At 55.5% G+C, this 19,317-nt stretch overlaps 6 protein-coding genes across 6 annotated transcripts; 2 read left to right on the forward strand and 4 right to left on the reverse strand.

Moving 5' to 3' along the window:
- Positions 1–2,122: 2,122 nt before the first annotated feature.
- On the forward strand, positions 2,123–7,649 carry PG985_010971 (uncharacterized protein; the record flags this gene model as incomplete). Its single annotated transcript, XM_066830738.1, has 3 exons — positions 2,123–5,722; positions 5,778–7,530; positions 7,588–7,649. 3 exons carry the CDS (start codon positions 2,123–2,125, stop codon positions 7,647–7,649), a joined length of 5,415 nt encoding a protein of 1,804 aa, XP_066681420.1.
- Positions 7,650–8,707: 1,058 nt separating this feature from the next.
- PG985_010972 (acyl-CoA dehydrogenase) lies at positions 8,708–10,117 on the reverse strand (the record flags this gene model as incomplete). The annotated part of the gene is made up of 1 exon (XM_066830739.1): positions 8,708–10,117. One exon carries the CDS (start codon positions 10,115–10,117, stop codon positions 8,708–8,710), a length of 1,410 nt encoding a protein of 469 aa, XP_066681421.1.
- A 1,008-nt stretch (positions 10,118–11,125) lies between these two features.
- On the reverse strand, positions 11,126–11,994 carry PG985_010973 (methyltransferase type 11; the record flags this gene model as incomplete). The annotated part of the gene is made up of 3 exons (XM_066830740.1): positions 11,126–11,350; positions 11,441–11,710; positions 11,800–11,994. 3 exons carry the CDS (start codon positions 11,992–11,994, stop codon positions 11,126–11,128), a joined length of 690 nt encoding a protein of 229 aa, XP_066681422.1.
- Positions 11,995–12,928: 934 nt separating this feature from the next.
- PG985_010974 (GNAT family protein) lies at positions 12,929–13,800 on the forward strand (the record flags this gene model as incomplete). Its single annotated transcript, XM_066830741.1, has 2 exons — positions 12,929–13,065; positions 13,143–13,800. 2 exons carry the CDS (start codon positions 12,929–12,931, stop codon positions 13,798–13,800), a joined length of 795 nt encoding a protein of 264 aa, XP_066681423.1.
- Positions 13,801–14,845: 1,045 nt separating this feature from the next.
- PG985_010975 (uncharacterized protein) lies at positions 14,846–15,301 on the reverse strand (the record flags this gene model as incomplete). The annotated part of the gene is made up of 1 exon (XM_066830742.1): positions 14,846–15,301. One exon carries the CDS (start codon positions 15,299–15,301, stop codon positions 14,846–14,848), a length of 456 nt encoding a protein of 151 aa, XP_066681424.1.
- A 2,877-nt stretch (positions 15,302–18,178) lies between these two features.
- Positions 18,179–19,126, reverse strand: PG985_010976 (NAD(P)-binding protein; the record flags this gene model as incomplete). The annotated part of the gene is made up of 1 exon (XM_066830743.1): positions 18,179–19,126. One exon carries the CDS (start codon positions 19,124–19,126, stop codon positions 18,179–18,181), a length of 948 nt encoding a protein of 315 aa, XP_066681425.1.
- Between the last annotated feature and the right edge of the window lie 191 nt (positions 19,127–19,317).

Raw genomic sequence — 19,317 nt, forward strand, 5'->3', positions numbered from 1 at the left:
GACCAGAAATAGCTCTGGGACCCAACCACCAACGGCTTTCTTTCCGCGACATTGACGGGTATTTTAAACAACCCCCTCTCCACGCGCTGGCGCCTCCCGATTGCAGGTTTTCGGAGTTTTACCTATCTTGCCATGTCTGTGAAAAAGCGATGTAGTAAGCCAATAGCCGCCATTGCTCAGGATGTTCCCCGGCTTGCATGCCGCATAGATCCGGGCTGCATAAGAAGTGAGGACCTTCTCATTTGGCCGGACTTCAACAGGCCTCCATAGCTACCTTGCCTAACCTGGCCTCAAGCCTCCTCCATCGCTACATGAACGGAAATATATGTACCTTGGCTATTAGCTTTATCACGTACGGTAATGAACCTGGCCGAGTATGAGCTGCACATATGGTGATCACCGTTGAACTACGGACCACCTGTCAGGTAGGTAGCAAGCAAACATGCCGCAGCCTCGTCACCCAAATTCGACGATTAGATGCGTTGAGTCGGGATCACGTTTCAGTCCATGAGAAGGGGTCAAATCATGAGTGCATCTCTCTTTGATCAATCATCTCACTTCATGCCAGATGCCAAACCTGCTGCTCCCTGCTTGTGCATCTCGCAGCTTCTGCCAGGAGGGTTTCTCATCACGAGATTGGCCCAAGTGCGGACCCTGGTCTGATGCGTTGTCCAAGAGCGCTGCCCAACCCCAGCCGCCACATTCAGCAAGCAAGACGCGCCAGACCTAAACTTCGAGGCTCTTCTCCTTCTCTCGACGTTATCGTGCGTGCTTCTTTTTGCCATTCACTGTTGGGTTGGGTGGTGAAGCCAGGAAAATATGGACTGACGGGCATTGCAGCTAAGTGCTGCAAGTTCATTCTCCGATCCCGCCTATCCATCCGTTCGTGAGGAGTCTCGTTCTGCAATCTTTCACCCTGCAGTAGCCTGCCTGCTTGAGTCGTAGTGTGCCCCTGTTCCGTACCTAGAACTTGGAGGAGACGAAAGATCAGCCCCTCCGCAAGCACAGCCGAATCACATAGAGTAGTGGGCCCCCGTATCTACGTACATCCTCACCTGCACCAACCCACCCTGGACCTGTTGCCCATCTCTGTGTCTATCTCATTTACCTCCTCATCGCCTTACCTCGACAATTACTCGTGTTGTCCCGCCCCCCTCTTTTCTCCCTCCGAAACTCCCTCCACACGTTATAGTCGTGCATCGTCAACTGTTTCTCGATTTCCCTCGTTAGCTGTGAGTCATTGCATTGCGCATTGCAGTTGTTGCGGGTAGGCAGCATTGCGTCGATGCAAGACTGACTGACTGACTTGACGACTGCCTAAAGAGAAAAAGGCTATTGGGGACCGACAAGCCATCAAGCAACACGTGGGGCGAAACGACAGACGAGCAAGCCATTTTTAATAGAGCGGCTGGGAAAGCTGAGCTTCTGTTTCTAAGACAGCAAACAGGATCCTCTGACGTCTCCTGCCCTACTCCGTCTAATTATCTTCACTCAATCTGAGGTAATTGCTTATTCTCCTGCTTCGGTTTGTCTGTTGTTCATTTCAGCCATTTTTTTATCCAATCCCCCCCAATAGAAGAGGAAAAGAAAAAGATACCCCCGTGCCGGTTGTGTACATGTATTTTTATCCCAAGTAAACAAAATTCTGGGGCTTTGCGACACAGCGACCTAACCAGCTACTATTCACGCAGCTTTTACACCGACCACCTCATTTTTTGGGTCTCGACGTTACTTCGAGATTGATTCCCCCCTGCTGCAGCACACCCACCACACCCACCTCCTCGTTCTCTTGTGCACTACCCAAGCATGTCGTTTTCGCAGCATCTTTGACGCCCGAATTACTTTGCCAATCGCCGACCCTGGGCACACTTGCTGGATATCGGCACTGCGATACCTCGGCCGTCAGCCAAGTACTTCCCAGTTCGCTCCGCTGATTGTCGACTCCACATTGTGGGCAATCTCCAGCGGGTAAACAACAAACTGGACAAGGTGCGGTCCCAAACACGACAGGAACCCATACATTACACACTTGTACAAGAAGAAAAGAGACAGGGTAACACACACACACCCGGTCAATTTTTAGGGGGGCCCGACAATCCGCCCTATACTATCCATTAGCATAATGGGTATCGAGTCGAAAAAGGCTCCTCCATTGCCAGCACCCACCGAGTCCGACTCTGTCATCTCTTCACCGACTGAGTTGGCTACTGAGTTCTCCAAACACGCAGACGACGAGAAATCTTCCTTCTCTCTTCCCGACGACGGCACCCCCGTCACCATCAGAACTCGGAGCTACCACGAGCACAACAAGTCGCAGACTTCGTTGCTGATCGAGTATTTTGAGCACAGCAAGAGCCCAGAGTCCTCGGAACGTGGCAGCCGCAGTCGCAAACGCAGGCCGAGCGTCCGCGTGCGCCTCACACCATCCAAGAACCGCGAAAAGAACGGGCATATTCAGATCACAGAGACCAAGAGCTCACGCAAGTCCTCAATGGGGAAGAAGTCCAGGGTTGAGGGACCGCTGGTCCAGAACCCTAGCAGGAGTGAGCTCGACGTCATGACAGACCCCGAAGATAGCAGGAGCATGAACTCCTACGCCTCGGCGACCGAGGAGTCCAATGTGTCACGGCATCCAATTGAAGTCGAGATCAACCCGAGTGTTCGGAGCAGTAGAAGAGATCGCAAGGTATCGAGTCCTCTCATCCCTGCTGCCGATAGCAAGGTATCATCCCAGTCTCAATATGTGCCACCCAACATGTCCGACATCTCAGCTATCCCCACCGATAGCTTCCTAGACGGGTCCGGTGGCACTGGTGAGACGACTCTTTCCAACCGCAAAGAAGAACGCGAGCGCAGCAGAAGCCGGTCGCGCGTTGAGCCGTTGGCAACTGGTGCGCTAGGAGCTGTTACTGCGGCAGCGGTCGCGGACAAAATGAATCGTAAGACTCGCAGTGCGAGCGACGATAGGAAAATAATAGAAAGGGCCGTCGAGAAGGCAAGCAGGCCTGACAAGAAGCACAGTCGATCTTCTAGTGGCTACCGGCGAAGCATTGGTAACGAAGCAGATATGGACAGCAAAGCGTCATCTCGGAGGAGGTCGAGAGGCCACAAGGAATCCGTTGTCTCAGGCGCCGATTCGAGCATGCTGTCTTCCCAGCTCTCACCTAGTCAGAGATCCTACGAGTCGCACAACTCGTCGAAGGTGTCCATCAACAACCCCAAGCTTCTTGAAACTGTGGAAGATGCAATTAGGCGGTTAATACTTCCCGAACTAGATGCAATCAAGCGGGAGCGGAGCACACGCGAACCACCTGGACGACGACCCAAGGATAAGGAATCGCTGTCCAGTCTCACCTCGGTGTCAAGGGAGGAATTATCAGGCAATAACAAGCGAAGATCAGCCGACACAACACATTCGACCAAGTCAAGAGGCAGAGAAGCCCGCAATGACTTGTCGCCACACAGCAGCGTGGAACACATTTCCGTAGTGGACTCCTTAAACGACCAGGACGACACACCACGACGTGGCCATGACCATGTCGGAAATGCTGCGTTGCTGAGTCCAGGCTCTGCTGCGAGCGACGCCGCCGCGGAGCGAGATCGCTCGAGAGACGACAAACGCCAGCGCAGGCGGCGGAGAGCCAAGACACCAGAGCGAGGAAGGGCATCCGAAGATTACCGGGAGTCTGGTCACGAGGTGGTTCCGCCAATGCCACTGTCGAGTGAGATTAACCCGTCTGAAATGACGAGAACATCCATCCTGTCAGCCAACACCGATAGGCCCCATTCCGCTAGCGAAGAGATGACTCCTATACAAGAGGTGGCCCGAGGACCAGGTTCCACGGAGTCAATGCACGACACACCGACACCTACCCGCACGCCGCAGCAACAACAGCATACTCTGCAGAGTCTTGGGGCAACGCATGCCAATATTTCGCACGGCGATCTAAAGGCTCTTCCGAGAAAGGGCCTTGGCGAATACGAAGACCAGGAACTAACCGAGAGTGACTTGAGCCAGACTTATGACCAGTACGATGATGAGTTTGAAGATCACTTGGGTGAGCCAGGCATGTTCGAGCCGGGCATGTCAGGTTACTACCAACAAGACGTGCCTCCACCCCTGCGATATGTGCCTTATCAGCAAGAACGACGCGGGTTGAGCCCCATCCAGAGTGTCTCTGGCTATACTGATGGAGGAAGTGACCTCCACCATCGCCGAGACTCGAGAGCTACCCACAGCGAGGTTTCTTCGCCTGATAAGTCGGACCTACGTGGCCAATCGCCAAGCTCTATCCCCAGCAACCTGATGAGCCGCGAATTTGGCGACGCGGAGAGTGACGTCCGCAGTTCAGGCTACTACAGGGATACCCAATATACGGACAACAGCGAGTTGGATATGATCACTTCAGGCCAAGCCGTCCGCGGTGTTGGTGCCAACCCTCAAATCGTGCACCAACCGATTGGCACGGAGTCTGCCGTGGCCTCTCTGGTTGATGGATCTGTTCTTGACCCGTCGGTTCTAAGCGGTGGTCAGGATCATCGCGACTCGCAAATCTCCTATGACGGCAGAGATCTGAGCCGCATCTCAGCGGCTTCTACGCCAGGCAAGCGCTCATTCGAAAGCCGAAGGGAGATCTTTGAGAAGGGAAGCCAGTCACCCGCTGTCTCCAACCATTCCAGGTCTAAGCTCTCGCGCGAGTTTGATGAGTACGACTTGGACGAATATGGACGCAAGGTGCCCCGCAACTACCGACACTCTCCATCTCCCTCGGAGGCCGCCATCACCAGCGCAGCCCTCGGCAGGGCGGCGGCAGCAGCGGCAAGGGCCAAGAAAGAAGAAAACACTTCACCTGCTACCTTTACAGGCGAGGGCGTACCTCAACGAAACCGGTCTTTCAAGGAGCGGGCAAAGGACGGCTACAGGCCAGACGCGACGCCACGACACAGCGTCGACCGGCTATCGGAAGACTATGATCGTCCCAAGATGGAGGCTAGTGGCTTGCCAGATGCGAACGACCCTCTCCCGGAGATTGGCTACTTCATGGATCACCAGACTCCATCCTTGGTTCAGGAACCTCTTGGTGGTGCTCCCCAACAATGGGGCGGCGACGTGACTCCCACCCAGGAGAAAACTTTCGACTACGAGAACGAACGATCGATGACGCCTAAGGCCAATGGCCAAGCTAACGACCAAGCTAACGGCAACGGTCTGGGTATCACGGAAGCAGCAGCAGCAGCAGCCATGGCCGCAGCAGTTGGAATGGCGTCGAATCACAGCCAGCAACCGAGCCAAGAGCAGGACGACGAATGGCAGCGAACTTCTGGTGAGCGAAAGCGGGATACTATCGTCACCAACCCGTATGGAGATACCAGCCCCATCGCCAATCTTCCTGGTTTCGAAGGTAATATCCTTGACGGGTTTGACCACAACGGGTACCGTGGCGGGTTCAACACAGGCAGCCCTGGCATGCCTCAGGGCGACGAAGGCTACGAGACCGCACCCAACGAGACTCGAGATATGCAAGCTATGAAGGGCAAGGGCGTGGAATTCCAGGACCAATCAGGTATGAGCGGCAACAGTGAGGATCCGTTCTACGCGCCAAAGCACCAGAGACACCTGAGTGGTATGTCTCAAGGCATGGGATCGCCTTTCTACGATGCCTCGACGGGCACGGGAATGGATAGGATTGAATCCAAGGACGTCATTGCATTGATGGAACACGTAAGTTCAGCAAATGTATCAGAGTTGCAGGTACTGCCGACTAACATTCATATAGCTCATGGTTCGCGACGCTCAGCGAAGTGCTAGAGACCGAGAGATGATCGAGACCGTCTGCCAAGTCATCAAGGAGATGCACTCTTCTTTCAGAGACGTCAAGCGTGCTCTTGCTGATACCGAAGATCAGATCATCAACGAAGTCAAAGATAACACCGAGAAGACTGTGCAAAGACACCTGGGCGGGCCCCGGCCTCTTCCCGGCAGCGGCGCCAGGTCTCTCCAAGGCGGCTCGCAGGCGGGCACGATTGACGACTTGCCAGCTAAGAAGCGTGGTTTATTCCGCCGAGCGCTCAAGGGCCTTAGCTCCAAGGGCAACAACGACCTCGGCCGGATCGAGGATATGCTGATGCACTTGCTTACCGAAGTCGATGTCCTCAAGCAACAGACCGGGGGTCCTGCGACGCTGGCTGCTATGAGCACCCGCAACCAGTCTCTGGAGAACATGCAGCCCGAGATGCAGTATGAGCAAGATCGTGGTTATGAACCCGAAGGCAATGCTGGAACATCGACTGCAAGCCACGCCAGCCAGTCAGGCCAGTTCTCCGTCCAATCGCGCGGCCAACCTGGACGAATGGGATACGAGCGAAAGTTCTCGGACCACAGGATCAGCACAGTGCACGAAGGCCCCGAGGAAGAATACAACCAGCCACAAGTGACTGCCGCCAACAACTATTCCAATCCCGACCTGCTTATGTCGCCAGCCGTTGGGCCTGCTCGTGCTGGATCTGTCCCACTTGGAACACCGCCTCAGCCTCTCGCACCCGAGAACCACACCAGCTTCAGCAATGAGAATACGCCTACTGACAATGGCAAGAAGCACAAGTCTAAGGGCTCATCTAGCTTCCTTCCCAAGATCTCCCGCTGGTCAGAGACCACTACTTCCAGTATCGGAAAGGTCTTCAACCGCAACAGCGGTAACTCGCGGTCCAACAAGAACGACATTGAGGAGTTCCTGCGCGCACCTCCGTCGCGGTCTGGTTCAGACCTGAACTACTCGGTCTATGAGCCGCAAGATCCCTACCCCGTCGACAAGTTGCACTCAGGTTTCTCTGAGCAGAACCTTGCGAGCGATGCGGCCACGCCCCGGTATCAACTTGAGGATGCACCCATGCCCAACACCTACTCTACTCCGGAGGATCCCAAGTACAAGGCCCACCGTAACAGCGTGAACCTCCAGCACCCTCAACCACGACCTGGACAGACTGAGCGCTTCCGCACAGCTCTCGAGTCCTCGGCCATCAACTACGATACCCCGATGAGCCCTCGCAGTGCGGACTGGGCCGGCTCGGCTACGAGTCTGAACCGTTTCCCGGGTCAGCAGTCCAACCGGTACAGCGATCAAAGCGCTGCCGACGAGTACCGTAACACCTACGGGTCCTCACCTGGTGCCCAAGGGCCACCTCGGCCGCCTAAGGAGCCGCTCGACACGGCCACACCCCCGCGCAACGATCGCGTCAACAAGCTTCAGAAGAAGCAGCCAAGCCCCCTTCCTTACCACTCAGTGGAAAGCGGCTACGGCACCATGACGGGCACCCAACATGCTCGGACGGAGAGCTATCACTCTACCAGCCCAAGGATGGAGAACCGAAACCTCAGCGGCGCTCTCAGCAATGGTGCACCCGCAAGAAGACCCAGCGGGCCCAGAGCCATGACTCCCACCAGGGGTCTTGGCAGCGATGATGGCGACCGGCGGAGCCTCCGATCTCCTCTCGGGGACGATGGCTCTCGGGATGATCAGAGACGGAAGAGAAGTAAGCATTGATTTTCCCTTCAACACATGCATGACGCAGTTTACTAACTTGAAGCAGACACTTTCGGCACAGTCGGCAGCCGCGACACGGCCCTGAGCCAAGAATCCGAGACCTTCTAGGAGAGACGTACTCGTATTTTGGATGTGGCCATGCCTAGTGGCTCGCCCTTTCAAGTCGACTTTCGGTCTCCGGGTGGCTCCAGATGAGAGCAACTTCTTTCACCTAATATAAAGAATCACCCATATCGACTGGCGATTCAAACCACGGCTACGATTGATATTGCATTTCGATTGTATATGAGCTGTCATTTACAGACACAAGACGTATAGGACCGGCTGGGTCTTCGCAGACCCGACGGCGGCGGACGCAGAAGGGGAATGAGACGCACACGAAAGAGAGCCGAGAAATCTGCATAAAACATGGCGATTTGCTTTGCGACACGATACATATACCATTTTGGAGTTTCTGCGAAACATGGAAAAGATAGGGGAACAGGGCATCGCGACGATCATCAGGCTCCTGTCTGCGCCAAGTCGCGAGGAGAACGGCGTTCTTGATTCATTTGGCAGGCTTTTCCCCAGCTTTTTAATCGTCTTAATTGTCTTTTTTTCATTTCTTTGGCTTTGTCTTCTCTTCCACACATCCTTCTTACTACCGGTGGATTCATGATGCATGATGACGATATGAGGAATGTTTCTATGAACCAGGGTTTTGGGGACGATTTGAGGAAAGCGTGACGAAGTGGAAGTTGGCAGCATCATCTCCAGACGGCGGGTGTTTTTGCTGGAATGACTGCAAATTGTTTAATGCGATTGACGACCAAGCGGATTTGGTTTTTCGAGGTGAAGGGGGAGGGATTTGGACGATGTGACGACAACTGTGTATAGGTAGACAGACTCGCGAGAGAGACGCACACTGCCTTCAACTAGGCGGGTGTTATATGTGAACGATTCCATCCTCTCCGATATCTAGGTTTTACTCGTAGCCGATGTGACTGGATATGAATTACCTTTGCTGGCTAAGACTTCACCAAGATGTGAGGTACATCCCCATTCTTAGGCCCTACGACACTATACTTATGCGATGTCGCTTGACAATGTGATGCCATAATTACAACAGACAGTACACAAATATGAACTCCCCCGCCCACTTTGAATCCCCGTCGTTGCTACATGTATCAGAGATGTGCTCCGATCTTTTTGGCACGCTTCATCTCTTCGCGGAAGGCCAAGTCGTTCAGGATCTCCTCGGAGCCTCCGCCGACCACGTTCATGCGCAGGTCCCGCGTGATCTGCTCGACCCGGCCGCCGCCCCCGGGCCCGTCCCGCTGGTAGGCGACGCCGCCCATGACCTGCTGGGCCTCGCGGGCCGCCCGCTCGAGGACGCGGCCCCCGGCCACCTTGGCCAGCGCGATGCGCCCCGCGATGGACTCGCTCTGCCACCCCCGCCGCGCCGGGTCCGCGTCGACGTGGTACGCGAGCTGCTCGAGCCAGGCCCAGTGGGCTTCAATTTCGCGGGCGAGGGTGGCGAGCTTGTGGCGGATCACCTGGTGGTTCACCAAGGGCTGGCCGAAGGTCTCGCGCTCGAGGGCGTAGGCGAGGGCGGTCGTGAGGCAGGTCCGGGCGTGCCGGTTGCAGGACACGGCGAGCACGAAGCGTTCCTTGTTGAAGTTGGTCATGATGAGCTTGAAGCCGGCGTTTTCGGCGCCGAGCAGGTGGTCCGCGGGGACCCGGACGTCTTGCAGCCGGACCCAGCTCGCGCCGCCGGCGTTTTGGCCGCTGTTGTGAATTTTCTCGATGGTTACGCCCGAGGAGGCGAGTGGGATGACGAGGAGGGAGATGCCGGCGGTGCCTGAGCTGGGAGGGCCGGTGCGGACGGCGGTCGTCATGTGCGTCGCCCAGGGGGAACCGGTGATCCACTTCTTGGTCCCGTTGACGATGTAGTGCGTGCCGTCGGCCGTCTTGGTCGCCGTGGTCCGCAGGTTCCCCACGTCGCTGCCGCCGCTGGGCTCCGTGATCCCCAAGCAGAAGTTCGTCTCCCACGTGAACAAGCCGGGGAGCCAGCGGCGCTTCTGCGCCTCGGTCCCGTGGTGGATGACGGGCGGCAGCCCGATGACGTTGGCCCCCGCCAGCCCGGACGCGACGCCGCCCTGGAACCGCGAGCACTCGTCGTTGAGGATCAGCAGGTGGAAGGCGTCGAGCCGGTCCAGGGGGATCTCCAGGGTGTCCGTCTGGATCGTCCGGTGCCCCGGGGGCCGGTACGCGAGCGGCACGTCGAGCAGGGGCAGGCCCGTCGCCAGCCAGGCTTTGCGTGCCGCCTCGGGGCACTCGCCCGCGGCTTCCCAGGCGGGGGCGTGGGGGATAATGTGCGTGTCGATGTAGCGGCGGGCGTGGTCGCGCAGAGCGCGGTGGGTGGCGTTGTAGTAAGGGGAGGCTAGGGTGTTGTACCAGGCCGGCTCGGCCCAGGGGAGCTTGTCGCCGAAGGGTTCCGGCTGCTTCTGGGCTTGACTGCTGCCACCACTGCTGCTGGTCTTGTCGGTGACGGCGGCACTAGCACCAGCATCTTGCTCTGGCTTGGGCGGTGACATTTTGATGCCGGGAGTCAATCAGCCGATCGGTGATGACAGAACGTTGATTTATGATCTGGGTCTGGTCAATTGAGGATGTTGCAATAAGGTGCTGTTGCCAAGGAGGGATCATCTGCAAGTCTTGGGGTTGGTGTGGTTGCAATGCGGAGGTGATCCAAGGCATCGATCCCTTTTGCCTCGGCCGCGGGGTAGGGGTTTTGTAAATGCATGTCTACGGCGAAGATCTCTTCGAGTGATATACATCGAAAACTCGACAGTAAGACTTGTATATGTTTATGATGATATCATTACATTCCAAAATTTGTATGCTTCATTTCCTGAATATGGTACTCAAGTCGGATTGTTCTTGGGTGACCGCCCAATACATCGGCAGTCACTCCTGGCATCGACGGTGAATAGAGTCAATGGTGTGAGCTGGCCATCAGGTTCGAAATGACAGTGTTTCCGAGACTGTTATTGATTGCACTACTCAAGAAGCGGACAACGTTGGGTATATGGATCAGAGTGCCAATCAAAGTTGTTGGTATAGCACTTTCAGGCATTTACTAGTAGGGTTTGTTGACCATTTATTGAGCACAGCGTGACGTCTGATGATGGCTGTTATGTACTTACTAAACGACAGGAACATATCGATGTAGTGACGCTGATTTACAGCATCTCAATCTCGGGACTTGCCTTTGCATGAATTCACCCTACAGTAGACCTGGGTGCTAAATGCCTTCAAGACGATCCGATCCATGGCAGATAGACGCATGCGAGTCTCGTGGCTGTTCGGAACGATGCGCCAAAAGCAAACTTATCAAATACATGAAAGCAAAAGCTTTTCAGCCTAAAGTGTGAGGCTTTCAGGTCGCGAGTCTGTTTAGCCATCAGAACTTCAAAAGTAGAAGTAATCGAAAGGCTTCCCATCGTCGTGGGCAGGCCTCGAGTTGTGACACGGGCAGGTCCCTTAGTTACCCCGCTATCTGCCTGTAACATTGATCAATACATAAGCCCAGAGACGGAAGTCTATTCTTTGCTGTCATTTCTCGCTTCAGTGTCATCTGTTGGTTCGATTGGCCCCTTGACCAAACCGTAGGCGCGGGTGTAGGCCCATCCGGCAGGCGTCAGCGCAAGGGGTGCGTGTAAGTCAGTCCACTCGGTGCCCTCCACCTTTAGCAGGTGATGGACGTAGCGGGGCTCAAAGATGTTGATGCAAACAAACACGCCGCCGGGCTTGAGAATCCGAAAGACCTTTGTGTTTCAAAGTTAGGTCATGCCATTTGGGGACCCCAATTTCAGGGGATGTAAGGAGCTGCAGGTCGAGTCTGTGTCGTTACTCACCTCGCGGCTGTAGGCTGCCGTGTCTTCCACTATCACGGGCGGGATGCTCTTCAATAAGTGTGTCGGACCATATGCACACATGGCATAAAAAGTGGCCTTATCGAAGGCGAAGTCAAACGAGTTGGACTCGATCTCGGGCATATTGCGCAAATCGTGCGGCAGCCATTTGATTGCGGGATTCTGGGGCGCCATTTGAGCAATGACAGCTTCCGAGAACTCTATGCAGGTCTGGTCGGTGTAGCCCCGCGCAAACATCTCGAAGGGGACGCTCTGTTGGGCGACAAGCCAAGCAGCAGAAGTCAGCATGCCCAAATAGCCAGAACAGCTATAACCAATGCATCGTCAACATATTGACTTACGCTGGCGCCTGAGCCAAGCTGGACAATCTTTGGTATCGTCCCCTTGGGCCATTTGGAGTAGATGTTTTCCTCGAGGTACCCCTCGAGTTTTTCGGGGCCGAGGTGCCACTCCTTGGCCGCGGGGTCGTCCTTGCTGCTGTATCTGCTGTCCCAGTAATCGGCATTGCGCATCTGCGCTGCTTCGGAGTCGGCCATCTCTATAGGCACTTCTTCAGTAACCTCGAGCTGTTAAATATAACGCTTAAACAGAAAATATGCCCTCTGAGGATAATGTTATCCTTATCCCAGATAACTGCCGCAGACGCTGGTTGCTCCACAAGCCATATGGGCTAACCGATTCTAGGCCCATCTGGCCTACCTGACAAGCTGAGTGTCAAGCCCCTCCGTCACCTACCCAACTACCTCAATTACCATCTGCCATTCGCATCCAAAGCATTCAACCCTATCTTTCTCACACTACATATTCCCTGATTAGAGCAGTTTTTTCCAACAAGCGGCCTAACATGTGGGACGGTGCCAACATCGTCTCATCACAGCGGACATAGCTCAGTTGGGAGAGCGCCAGACTGAAGTCAACTTCAGGATTCATCAATCTGGAGGTCGTGTGTTCAATCCACACTGGCCGCATCATTACCTTTTTGCATCTTCCTCAGGTTACCTTCCAATGAAGTATCATGTTAGAATTGATCTCTACTTTTGTTTATGATTCCTATTCCGTAGTTGGGTCTCAGGGCGTGGCTTGTAGTTAGTGCAATTCTACTATCTTGACATCCTGATGCCTCTCTTGGTGGATAAACTCCCATTCAGTGACCTGAGGCCACCAATACTGGCCACCTTGATGGATGTCCTGTGTAGTAGGTATACCGAACTTCCGATTCCTGTATTTCGATTCGTAATGAACTCGTATGCCAAGACAGTATTGTTCACCTCTATGAGCCTGCCACGAGAGAGCTGCGGTCCACTTGCCGGGAAGTTCCCCGTGGTTTACCGCCTAGCGGAACAGGTCATATACTGACGCAACAACTGGCTGCGTTTCCATCAACAGCCTATCGAACATCTTTATCAATAAACAGTTCTGTGATTCTGCTCGGTGTATATACTACCAATTGAAATTTGCTACTGACCAGTCATGGCGGGAGTAACTTCGAAGAAGGACGGCGCTGCCTCCGACGTCCGCATAGAGCTCATGAGCAGCCCCGACGACTTCGCCGCGGGGTACGAAGTCCTATGCGGGGCCTTCGGCCACCAGGTCAACGACGCCATCTGGTAAGCAACTCTCTCAGTCCATTATGGGATGAGATGCCAAGTAAGAAACGAGAAGCTAATGCCCGAGACTTTCTCAGGACGGCCATGAACCCAGGCTGGGACACCGCCGAGGGCAAGAAGGAACACGTCGCGCGCCTGGTCCAGCGCTGGCAGTCCACCACCACCAACAAGAACGGGGACCCCAACGCGGTATTCCTCAAGGCCACGGTGCCGGACCCAGACGACGACCAGAAGCGCGTCGTCGCGGGCATGGCCATCTGGTGCCAGCTCTCCTTCGTCGAGGGCCACGGCGACGAGCCCAAGGACGACCCGCCGCCCTGGCTCGGCGACATGTACCCGGGCGACGAGCGGGGGCAGCGCTTCTGCACGCAGATGATCCAGAACCTTGTGCGCCGCCGCATCGAGTACGTTCGTTCTCTATCAGAGTCCCCAAACGACGGCAGTAGCAAGCCGCCCGCGGTCTTCACCCTCGACATCTGCGCCGTCGACCCGCGGTTCCAGCGCCGCGGCGCCGCGAACCGGCTCGTGCAGTGGGGGCTGGACGAGGCGGCGCGGCGCGGCGGGCTCGAGGCCACGACCGAGGCCTCGGCCATGGGGCGGCACGCGTACGCGCGCCTGGGGTTCCGGCCCGAGGAGGGGCGCGGGGACTTGGTGTACGAGGTGGACGAGGAGTTTAGGGATCGGGAGCTGCCGCCAAACTTGTTCATGCGGACGGGCGTGGTGGCGGCGGCGTAGTGGTAGGCAGTAGGAGTAGTTTATGATCTATCTATCTGACTTGGGGTGCATGGTGGACTTTGAACGACTCAACGTTCTCGTATCCTGCCTTGGGCAGGAGGTCAGGTCGATGGGCTACTTACTGTATCTACATATGCAACATGAAATGAACTATCTCGTATAACCATGCTTTCTGGTACGGTATTCACGCACCCTACAAGAACAAGCGCCGACGTATCATGATATGCTTTATGACTTCTACTTACGGTAATCGGTTGGCGACACCAAATGGCTCTCATACATATTTGGGAATCGTCGGCTACACTGGTCAAAGACTGACTGTCTAGCTCACACGACGCGTGACATTAGCTTTAAGGGGTCTTGGCGTCTGAGGATCTGTAGCAGTTCTCTGGTGATGATACGGAAACCGTAAGCTCCGTGGCAGGTGACAGGTGAACTTTCCAAGCCCCTGGGTCGTCTTCTCGAAGCATTCATTACTCAAGGCAAATGCAAGCGGTTCTACGAAAACGGCAAGTAATGATGCGTTTGAAATGTTTTATGATTTCGCATGAAGCAATTGCTCCATGCCATCGGTCTCGCACGAAAAGTGTGCAAGACGCTGTTTGCTATATAAAGTACAATTGATTTGTTCAATCGCGCTCTCGCTGTTGGGGGGTATATCCGTCGCCGCACTAAACCAAAGTTCACCAGAAACATGCGCCCTTTCAATCGCTAAAATGCCCTTGGAATGTTCCCGATTCAATATATTCCCCGGAGTCATGCCAGCCGGGGACGACACGCGTGTGTCGTGGGTATTTCGCTCCAAAAATCATTTGAGCTTGTCGCTTTGCTCTGAGGCCCCATAAATGCTCTCTCTTTTTTCCTTCCCACCGTTGTTTTTCCCATAAGTTGCCGTTGTTGATAAATGTCAAAAAGATGATATCAGAATAGATCCGTGCGCCGTGCTTGTAATGCAATTCGTAAAGAGAAGCTGAGTGAAGTAGATGTTCAGACGACCGAAGCGCTCATAGCTCCGACGTCTAGGCAGTGTGCAAAGACGGCGAGATCAGTCAGCTCGGCTGCTGCTGCGGCGCAGGGTGCTAGTGATGCGCTCCATGATGTTGGAGCGCATGCTGCCCGAGGAGTTGGAGCTGGTGACGCTGCTGGCGTCCGAGTTCTTGCGCTCGCTGGCAGGGCGGCCCTTGACGTATGCGTTGCCAGCGCCGCCGCGGCCAACGTAGCCGGTGGCCTTCTCCTCGACCATGGACTGCAGCTTGTACGACTCCTCGAACGACATGACGGGTCGCTGGGTCGAGGCGTGGGCGTTACCGGCGCCGCCGCGGCCAGAGTAGAAGCGGCCCATGCTGGGGCGGGGAGCGGTGGTGATGGGCTCCGTGGAGATGCCAGTCGCGGGAGTGGTCTCCGGAGCGCGGAAGAAGTTGCCAGCGCCGCCGCGGCCAGAGTGCGTGAAGGAGTCCTTCGCGACGGTGGGGTGAGGCTCGTTGACGGTGAAGCGAGGCATCGTGGTGTAAGTGGTTGGTTGGTGGTAGCTGTTCTTGGCGGCGTATGTGTTGTACTTGCTTCGATGGGCGGGGCCTTTCTACGAAATCCGGGGTAGATCGTAGATATATGCGTTTGCTTGGTTTAGATGTATAGGTGTGATAAAGCTTGATACAAGGGTTCAATCAGAGAAAACAAAGAGAAATGTGAACAAAGGCCAGAGGGGGATGGGATATTATATTCATCGTGGGCTGTAAGGGGGGCTTTGGCCTCGGGCTTGTTAGTCACGTTTACATATTTACTCGAAAGTTCCAATAACGAGACGGGACTAAGCGAAGGGCAGGCAGAGGCGGTCGTCCAGTAAGCGGTACGGTACCTACGGGAATTACGTTACCTCTGAGAAATTTGCTGGGACCACCGCGCAGAGGAAATTTGAAAATGTACCACCTGACTGTCTCTATGGTGCTAGAGTACAGCACCGTAATTGCAGGGTGGAAACAGAAGGGAGCCCACTTGAAGGTCTGGTGTTGGTTTGGACGGTGGAGAGAGGCCAATGGCCGGCTTGGGATTGCCCGAAACAGCAACCGGCAACAAGAAATCAAATGAGCCAACACAAAGGAAAATTTCTCTTGGCTCTCGCTTCTTGGCAAGTCGACTTCTGGGTCCGGTGGTAGGGCGCTTAGCAGTTAACGGCAAGAGAGTGGAATCCGGGGTAGCTGGCCAGGCGGTTTTAGTGGCCCGCGTGATGCCACAGCAGGGAAGCCATTAGCTACCTATTAGCTAACAGCTTCCTCTGGTGGCAGGCTGCCAATGCTGCCCTCCATCACCAGACCTGCGCTCGGGTTTCGCTCAGCAAACCATTACCCCATAGTTTCCCAGTCCCGACAGGGGGGCCGCGTCTGGTCCTGCTGTCGTCAATGTCTCAGCTCATGAGGTGAATCTCTGCTGACGCTGCAGGTACGCTTCTTCCTTCCAATACCTCCTTGCCAAGCAAGAAAGACGACAGCTACCTGCTAGGGCGTCTTCCGTCGTTCGCCCAATCATGCGGGCGCCCTGGCCTGGCTGACCGCAACGATGCGCTATAATTGGCCTGATCTCATTTCCATAAGCCCCGATGCACCGTAGCCAGTCCTCCTCACGATGCTGCGATTCTCCCCGGTGATGGTGCAGAGCCCAGAAGGGCGGTGTCATTCATAACCGAGACACGGAGTACTGCAGCCATCCAGACGGGTGAGGCCAGAAAGCAATATTCCTCCCATGCCAGGTGACACAACATCTACCTACTGTAGCCAAGCAGGCCTTGCACTTCCGCGGAGGGGGTCTGGGCTGTTCTGTCGCAGTACCTTCGGAATGCATTCGTCAATTCGTATGTTTTGCCATAATTGCGTGCGATGGCAGGACATAGATTAATCCATTACACATGCCCCGACGTGTCACCGCGCTACTTGATGCGATCGTGTCTTTTGTTTCAAACCAATGACCTTGAGAAGTTTTTTCCTCCTCGCAAAGGGCCGAAGCAAGCTGGTTTCTGTGGTGCCCAGTAGCGTACGGGACCTGCCCGCTCGCCGTCCGCCCCGTTCTGAGGAGAATTTTTGCAGCGCTTTTGCAGCGCTATTCCTACCACAACATGCACTAACAACCTTTTTTTTTCCCCCTTCGCAGAGGAGCTGGAGGGGGGTTACATAACGTGAGGTTGAAGGAGGGGCACTTCTTCAGGGCCTTTCCCCATTTGCACCACAACGATCAACGATCTTGGAATGCCAGATGTCGATCTGCCGCCTGACCGGACTAGCGAAGAAGATTGAATATCAAGAATGCTCTGTGCCTTGGAAATGAATTAGCCAGAAATCTGCCTTGTTGGGTATCGACAACACACTCTTCACTGCCTGCTGATCAATTGAACAAAGGCTGGGACTTCAGGCTGGCTTGGGCGGCTGTGACCGTGGCAAACCATAGTGGATGACATCACACGCAAACGCAAGCCGCCTCGGGTTAGGCACTCTCCGTCCCGTTGGAAGCCGCCATAGAACCTTTCCCGGCTTCTGGACTCTGACTCCTGTCTGCCCTCGGCAACAAACAGAAACAGGAAACACGCCGAAAAATTCTCATCCAAAGAATTTTCAGCTCTGCTCCGGCCCATCCATTCAGGAGTCAGGACTGACTGATGTCAGCCGATGCGTGACTTCTTCTTGGTTTGCCTTCAGCTCTCTCTCAGTGTTTGCGGCTTGACCGACATCGCTGATCGTTTTGCTTGCTGAGGTCACATTGCTTGCTGGAGATCAGCCATCGTTCGCTGGCCTCCGAGGCTCCTGATGTGGGTGGGCTCAATTTACAGGCGCCCTGACCATCTGAAATGCCAACGTAACTGGACCCCGTAAATGCGACCTCCCTAATTGAATGTCACCAGTTCTCCTCAATTGCATCCATCCACTCGTCTATTGGAATGATTATGTCCACTCTGCCCAGATGCCGTGTGCAGAGACACGAACGGGACTTGTTGATCGGTGCAGTGTGCATCAAGTCGCAATTGGGCTGTACCCCTCAATGATGCCGACATTTTTACAGTTCGACGGACATAGCCTGGTGGCACAAAGGCATTCGTGCTCGCGTCGGAGCTTAAGGGGTAAGGTAAGGGGGCAAATGCACAGGCATCAAAGGCAAACCCAATTTGTTTCCAGTGAAGCAATTGAGACCGATTCCTTACCCGCCAGTTGGCAGCCCAGAAACTACGTGTTCAAGTCTCAGGAGGTTTGAAGTTATGGGATGTGCTCGCATAGAGAACAAAGCTTTATTTAGGGAGAATATGATTGGTACGGGGATTGCTCATTTGCCAAGCCGGGGCCATCATTTGCCAATATTGAATAAACCAAACCCACCCCCTCTTTCATCGCCTCGGTCATTACTCGACGTCGTTGCCTGGGTAGATGCGCGCCAGTCTCACCACCTCCTCGACCTGTGTGTACTTGGTCATCCTCTTAATTGAGGGCTGCACCAAGAAGGAGGGCACGAACTGCACGAGCCACCCCAGCAGGGCGCTCTGCCCGCGCCAGATGCGCGACGGCGGTGCCGTCTTCTGCAGGTCCTGCACGACCTCCCTCGCCCACTTGGCCGGCGGCATCCACCCGCCGTCGTACCCGCGGCGGACGATGCTCTCAACCACCTCCCTTGCCGGCTCGTAGATGGACTGCTTGGGCAGGATGGGCGCAGAGGAGCCGGGATCGCCGCCGCCGCTGCCATTGACAGTGCGGGCCAGGCTGGTGTTATTCGCGATGATCTTGGTCGGTCCCACGGCGCCCGTCTTGAGCTCGACGATGTGGAGCCCGAAGGCCTCGAGCTCCAGGCGCATGGTGTCGCAGAACATGGCCATAGCGGCCTTGGAGGCGCTGTAGACGCCGGCCAAGGGGACGGGCACGATGGACGCGACCGAGGTGTTGACGGCGACGATGCCCCCACCGTCCTGTCGCCGGGCCGACTCCAGCAGAAGGGGCAGGAACGCCTGCGTCACCGCCAGCACGCCCCAGACGTTGATGTCGAAGAGGTCCTTGGCCCGGGGGATCGACACGTCGGCCATGGGCATGGTCATCATGACGCCGGCGTTGTTGACGAGGATGTCGAGGCGCTTGACGCGGGCGACGCAGGCCTCGATGGACGCGGCGGACTGCACGTCCAGCGGCAGCGTCTCGATGGCCCCGCCCGCGGCCACGCACAGCTGGTCCATCTTGGCGACGTCGCGCGCCGTGGCGTAGACGTGGAACCCGGCCTCGTGGAAGGCGAGGGCGAGGGCGGCGCCTAGGCCGCCGTCGGAGCAGCCGGTGATCAGTACGGTGGGTTTGTTTTCATGGGCCATCGTTGACGTAGGTTGTATTACACTTGGGACTATGTATCAAGTCTCCTGCTATCACAGATGATGCCACCAGGTATCATCGCTTGAAATACACGTCGCCAGCCGCGAGCGAGGGGTAAAGTTGGCTAGTCAAAAAGTCCATGACGCAAAAGACTAAGGTGAAGTTCAAGGGGTTGAGGCATGAGAGCGATACC

Source organism: Apiospora marii (assembly GCF_038362585.1).
Source record: "Apiospora marii strain CBS 49790 chromosome Unknown utg000007l_segment0_segment0, whole genome shotgun sequence".
Lineage (NCBI taxonomy): Eukaryota > Fungi > Ascomycota > Sordariomycetes > Amphisphaeriales > Apiosporaceae > Apiospora > Apiospora marii.